Source organism: Triticum aestivum, chromosome 2D, assembly GCF_018294505.1.
Source record: "Triticum aestivum cultivar Chinese Spring chromosome 2D, IWGSC CS RefSeq v2.1, whole genome shotgun sequence".
NCBI classification, from domain to species: Eukaryota; Viridiplantae; Streptophyta; class Magnoliopsida; order Poales; family Poaceae; genus Triticum; species Triticum aestivum.
This window is the reverse complement of record NC_057799.1, coordinates 59,272,077-59,278,466: the sequence shown is the minus strand read 5'-3', so window position 1 is coordinate 59,278,466 and position 6,390 is coordinate 59,272,077. Positions and strand designations below refer to the sequence as shown.

General features: G+C 47.1%; 1 protein-coding gene across 1 annotated transcript; it reads right to left on the bottom strand.

Annotated features, from left to right (window-relative positions):
* Positions 1-1,437: 1,437 nt before the first annotated feature.
* On the bottom strand, positions 1,438-6,158 carry LOC123051555 (transcription factor RF2b). The gene is made up of 4 exons (XM_044474458.1): positions 5,569-6,158; positions 3,839-3,971; positions 2,318-2,402; positions 1,438-2,129 (listed from the first exon to the last, which is right to left on the bottom strand). The coding sequence occupies exons 1-4, from the start codon at positions 6,066-6,068 to the stop codon at positions 1,741-1,743; spliced, it is 1,107 nt and encodes a 368-aa protein (XP_044330393.1). The 5' UTR covers positions 6,069-6,158; the 3' UTR covers positions 1,438-1,740.
* Between the last annotated feature and the right edge of the window lie 232 nt (positions 6,159-6,390).

Sequence of the window (6,390 nt, the reverse complement as noted above, 5' to 3'; positions counted from 1 at the left end):
GGGCTAACCGGAGCTGGAGATCGTGCGGCATAAGATCCACCGGCTTTGACCTCCGACCGAGCCATGGCCGCAGCTATGTGGCTTGCGGACGCGCACAAAAAGAGGAGAGGAAGAGGAAAAGAGGGTGGCGGGCGGCGGGCGCAAGGAGCAGCGGCGGCGGTGCGAGCTGCCCAGACGTGGCGGCGGGGCCGGCCGGCGCGCACGAGGGCGGCGCTGCCGTATCGACCCCATCAGCGGCGGCAACGCTAACTGTAGTGGGGTGGGTCCCAAGTCAACCTAACGGGTGATCCAAACGGTGTGACGAGCGCCGTCTTCACCCGCGCCACGTGGCACCTGACAGTGGGACCTACTCGTCAGGTTTTCAATCAAATTGCTCTAATTGACCTATCAGCGTTTTTCATAAACTGTCAGCACAATAGTGGTGGGTTTTTGCAAAAAAGACGAATGGTGGTGGTTTTTTGATTTAGGGTCCGCAATTATGATGGTTTTTTGCAATTTACTCATAGACACATGCGACAGCAGCAGATCAGAAAGGCTTCCACCTTTTCAAGTGCTTCTAAGTACACACAACGTCATAGGATAGGACTTCTTTTTCTGCGAATGAACGTCGTAGGACTAATCAACCATGAGCGACCCGTACTTGTGCTGGTAAAAGATAGTTGTAGGCATGTGTAAATCGTCTTTATATCAAAAGTGTGTATACCATTTTCTAAGAAGATCAGATGTCTGAAACACCACAGTTCTACAACAATTTGATGCTTGTAGATTCCCAGGATGCAAAGCATGTCAACAGAAAAATGTAACGACACGTTTGGTTCGTGATTTTTTCCCGTCTTGTGATTACACCGTCTGCTGATTACGTTACGTGCGTTTGTTTGAGTCGGGCTGGTTTCAGATCCCAAACGGCTCTTCGCAAAATCAAAAACAGCCCGTACACACTGGTATGGAATAACACCTCTCGCCCGGTATCGATCCCCCCTCTATTCTCCGCTCGTGATATTTCCTTCAGCGCGAGCAGAATTCAGCAGCGCCGGAGATCTTCATTGGCCTCCATCGGCAAGACGCAAGAATGCCGTCAGCCGGCCCTCTCCCTTCTCCGCCATGGGCAACGACGCCGGCAATCTCCCTCCACCGTGAGCAGCGATCCAGGGATCTCCATCCGCCGTGAGCACCAGGGCCGCCGATCTCCCATTGCTGCCATCATGCAGCTGCGCCCGCGATTTCCCTTCGCCACTCTGAGCAGCAGCAGCACCATGAGAGGATGGTGCTGTATTTTTTGGTTGCAAGCCATCCCCGGCAGCCATCCGTCATCCAGCGTCTTCTACAAGGCCGGTGGCAGTAGGCTACCTTTTCCTCTTCCCTTGCTTGAACCAAACACATCGTGTAATCGCTCAAACCCCGATCTAATACATTGTATTCTCATTACAACACCGAATATGTTACCAGTGTCCCAACCAAACATGTCGTAAATTCCAAATGGAAAACTCATGATTAATTGTCTGCAAGGTAAACAAAGAAGACAGGCTAATCACCAGTCCCCCTAACTTCAAAACAACAGACAACACATGGGAAATGAACCCAAACAAACTACCTAGGTCCCTACAATCAAACAACGCCAGATAAATAGAAAGAATTGGATAAAAAATATGCCTAGAGGGGTGAGGAAAGCAGTTTGAGGATGTAAGACTATGAACATATAAATCTAAATGATACGAGTGTTGTTTGCAGGTAGGTCCATAATTAGAAGGTGCTATTACTTTCACCTGCAGATATGGAGCTACCCTCTGACTTTGCAGCAGCCTCTGCCTCCAACTTCACAGCCACTGATCCTTTGCCAATGTCCAGCCCCTGGAACCGCCCAAGAGAGTCTTGCTGCATCATATCTGGGAACGTGTTTGGATGGGACAGCATCTGGTGGCTTGGGACATTGGGATGAGGTGGTTGGAATTGTGATGGCAGCTGATGAACACTTGAATGGTGCTGAGGTGTGTGTTGCTCGGAAAGCTGGAAGAAAGACGGGTTGTATGGGACATGATGCATTCCCGTATTATATGCTTCATCAGGCTTTGTCATCTCACCTGTAGCGATCTTAAGCCTCTCCAGTTCCTGCTTGAGTGTATTATTCAGAGCTGCAAAAATATGTTATTTCTGTTAAGAATTTTTTTTTGAATATTATCTCTATTAGACAACACAAATTATCTGTTTGGATACGAAGCTATTTATTCTATGTCAATCTACAGAGCAACAATGAGGCACCTTCCTGTACAAAATTGTCCGAAACAATGATAATCAAGAGTTAAGGTAATAAAAATCTCACCATCACGCAGTTGAGCTTGCTGTTCCATGGCCTGCAACCTAATCTTGAGCTCTGTATTTTCAGCGGAAAGGCCTGTTGTATCTCTCTGCCACCAAGATATTACTCCTTAAAGGATATCCAGCAAATTTATGCAAACAATGCTAAAATATAAAACCCAGTCCTGTTCAGAACTTAATACTACAACATAAACATCACAGACACCAGAACCAAACAGTTCTGGTTTTCTGGTAAACAGAGTTAGAGCATCTTGTTGCCTCATGGTGCAGGGTATCACCCTTCAGCCCTCCATATTGTTAATATAACCACATACAAAAATCACTTCAGGTGGTTTGGCACTAACACTTCATATGCTTTATTAGTCAACAAAAAACAAGAGAACTTATATGTGCTATAGCTTTGATGGCATGTGCATCAGTTCAAATAAAATATCATGGCGACGGGTAATTCACTAAGTCTAGAGCATATGCAGTTTGGTTGACACCGACTTCCATGTATTGGATGCAGCTGGCTTCTCAGTACAATTTAAAAGGCAGGATTACCATGCATGGTGTCATGATTTAAGGTTAATGTGTTTTCTTTTGTGCACTGAGAACCAGGCCCGACGATGAGGGTGTGCGACCTGTGCGATCGCACAGGCCCCCAAAATCGTAGGGCACGAACCAGAGGAAAAGACTATGAAAAAACGTCCAGTTCCTGTGCTGGCTGGCTGGCTTTTTTTTTTCTTGCCTAGCTCGTCCGATACGAGAGAAAACTGTAGCAGGATGCGTCAGATGCGGACACGTGTTATGGTGAGGCACCGGCATGTACGATACCCAGCCAGCAGGCCCCCAGTCGGCCCAGTATGGTGCCCCACTCCTCCTTCGGGCCTGTTGGTAAAAGATCAAATAGGAAAATAAGGCGGGCGCTACTGGGCCTACTCGCTACGGCTGACTGGTCGAGCGTGCGTTCCTCTACAACTTCACGAGCGAGAATAGTGAGGCACTGCCTTGCCTGCTTCAGTGAGACGGCGATAGATTGCAATCGCCCACCACGAGTCCGCCATGTGTCCGGCCATCGCCCACCAGATTCGCAATTACAGCAGCCATACAGTTACCCCAGGACACATTCCAAGGTAAGCCATAAGCCCGTAATTAAAATAGATAACAAAAGCACTAGATTAGGTTAGTTCTTTTTTATATAATCTTTCTCTTCCTGGTTCTTTCAAATGCAATCTCTACTAGTACAGTAGTACTACTCAGTTAGGTATGTAGTTGAATATAGGATTAATGTGGCACACCGCACACTACCTGTAAAATAATTTCTAATTCTAAAATATTATGCGAAATAGCGCATAATTAAGTTATACAATTAAATGAGAGTACACTTAGTTGCATTAGTTTAATTATACAAAAAAAAATAAGAACCATTGCATGTCGCACTGAGGCTCCAAATTTCTGTAGACGGCCCTGCTGAGAACGCATTAACGAACATAGTAATGATAATACTGCAATCCATGAGGCAAACAGATGGATGAAAGTTTACCTGAAATAGCGTCAGTTGCGCCGAAAGAGTAGTAGCCTCGGTCTGAAGAGTATGAACCTTCCGCTCTAATTCTGTTATATATCTAGCCTTTCTTTCCTTTGACCGCGCTGCAGACTGTCTGTTCGCTAGAATTCTGAAACAAAGAAAGCACAGGAATAAAATTGGCCATCATTCAATGCAGCCAGATAACGCAGTATGCTGGATAAAAACGTTCACATGGGCAAACTGATTGTAAATACAGCATAGCCTTAAAAGAAAAACATATTCACTTTTGGATATGGAAGGAATCATATCCTATGTGAAGTTCTGGTACATCCGCTTTCCACAGCTGGGACATTTGATTGGCTAAGCAAAAGAAAAGTACTCCCTCCGTCCCATACTATAAGAGAGTTTTAGACACTATGGGACGGATGGAGTAGTTCATAACCAGTATTATCTATTGCAATAAAGATTGTGTGATACTAGAAAGCTGTGTGAATGAAACCTACACGAGAAATATAGGTATTTATATAACTTGATTGCAGCACAAACATTTGCTCTAAAAAAATTACATGCAATGCTGTTTAACATACACGAAACAGGGATATATTAAGATTTCAGCTAGTTATTCCAAATAAAGAACAAATTAAAAAGTCAACCATAGTAACTTCATTGAACATCTTGCAGATCATTAGCGGATGAAATAAAAAAAGGCCTTGAAAATGGGGCGACACCATAAAACAGTGCAGACCGAAGCAACATGCAACATATCGCCATCTCCCGACTCTTTCACTCCACGTGCTTTGTGTATTCAAGAGCTTACTAAATAACTATATGGCAGTAAGAAGATTTTTGGGCTAAGATAATAACATACGAAATAAAACACATCAAATATTTATATAACACCACCATTACATCAAATATCACCCTACATTACAGAAACTTGTTTTAAAAATAAAATATTTACAAGGAGAAGTGGAAAAAATGTAACCCGGTATTGCATAGATAGATCACGGTAAAAGATTGAGAGAGAAAACTAACTAATGTATAATATGTAAGCAAAAGTAGGAAATGGTTAATCTGAAACAGAAGAACTATAAATTCAAAGATATGCCACGCAAGCTTCATTGAATAAGTTGGGGACCCATAGAAAATGATAACAAAGAAGCCATAGCCAATGGAGAGAAAATACCATAAGAAGGCGACATGCGGCATTCGTTGCCATCTCCCGCCCCTTTCATCCCATGCCCTTCGCTTATTTAAGAACTAAATGCCACGAGCCGCTTTTCGCACAATGACAGCAACTTAGAGAACAATAAAATTAGCATTTGAAACACTTCTATGGGTGCTTGTCCCGTGATACCTAATTAAGCCAGAAACGTCAGAAGGAAGCCCTGTGATACCTAATTAAGCGAGAAACGTCAGAAGGAAGCCTTGTGGTAGCTAATTAAGCTGGCCAGCAAATCCTGTCCTAGGATCTGCCTGTCACTATCCGGATTCAAGACCACTAACACCAACGATGTGCCGTGATTTGATTGCGTAATAGTCTACTAGGACGTGCACTTTTTCTGGCACATATCTTTGCTTGCAGAATCACTCCGATTCACGCCTACCTAGACCACAATTCTTGCCAGTCCTTCCCGGCGCTCCGTCAATTGTTTATCAAAAGTAAGAGCTACTTGTAACCCTAGCATCCTACCGACCAACCACCAACTCAAAATCCAAGGGAGCCTCAGGATGCGACGGGTCACCTCTTGGCACGCTTGGGGTCGACGGAGGCGAGCTCAGACAGCTGCTCGGAGGACATGGCCTTCTTAGCCTCGAGCACGTCGGCGAACACCCCTCCGCCCCCGCCGCCGCCATCCTGCCTCCCGGGCCCGCCGCAGCCCATGGCGAACCCGTCGAAGGACGCGCTGTGGCGGTGCTTGGTGGGGCGCGGCGGCGAGGAGGACGTCTCCGCGGCGCGGTCGCGGCCGGCCCCGGCGATCTTGTCCATGTCCATGAACGTGGAGAAGAGGTCGTCCTCGGAGCCGATCTCGTCGAAGCCCCCGCCGTCGGCGTCCGGGAAGCGGAAGGGCACCTCAGATCTGGCGCGGCGGTGGTGGGACCGCGGCGGCGCCGCCGCCGCGGGGGCCTGGCCCGGCTGGGGGCCGCCGGGAATGGGCGGGAGCGGGCAGGGGTTGGGATTGAGGCTGGGGCTGCGCCCCGGCGAGGGCTTGGGCGGCTCGCCGGGCTTCGGCGGCATCGCCATTGCGGTGGCTGGCAGCGCAGGCGCGCGTGTTCCTGTCTCCGGACACTCTGCCCCGCGTGTGGGTCGGCGGAAGCGTGGCCTACACTCGGTGCACCGCTATGAAAAGTCGTCATCACACACTCACGCTCATAGTGGGTGCAAAGGCACGATGCCGACGGTGGCACAAAGTCAAACAAGTGACAAACCAAATTATCCGATGCAATATGTCACATCTGATTTGAGACCGAGTCTGGTTTTTTTTCTTTAAACACAATGACGCAGACGCTCATACATATGCACATACACTCATATCTACGAACGCATATCGCTGGAAGGCCCGTAA

Coding starts and splice junctions, on each gene's coding strand:
- LOC123051555 (XM_044474458.1), bottom strand. CDS start 6,068: ATGGCGATGCCGCCGAAGCCCGGCGAGCCGCCCAAGCCCTCGCCGGGG. Junction 2,403..3,838: donor CGCAACTGACGCTATTTCAG/GTAAACTTTCAT, acceptor TCTTGGTGGCAG/AGAGATACAACAGGCCTTTC. Junction 2,130..2,317: donor GCAAGCTCAACTGCGTGATG/GTGAGATTTTTA, acceptor ATATTTTTGCAG/CTCTGAATAATACACTCAAG.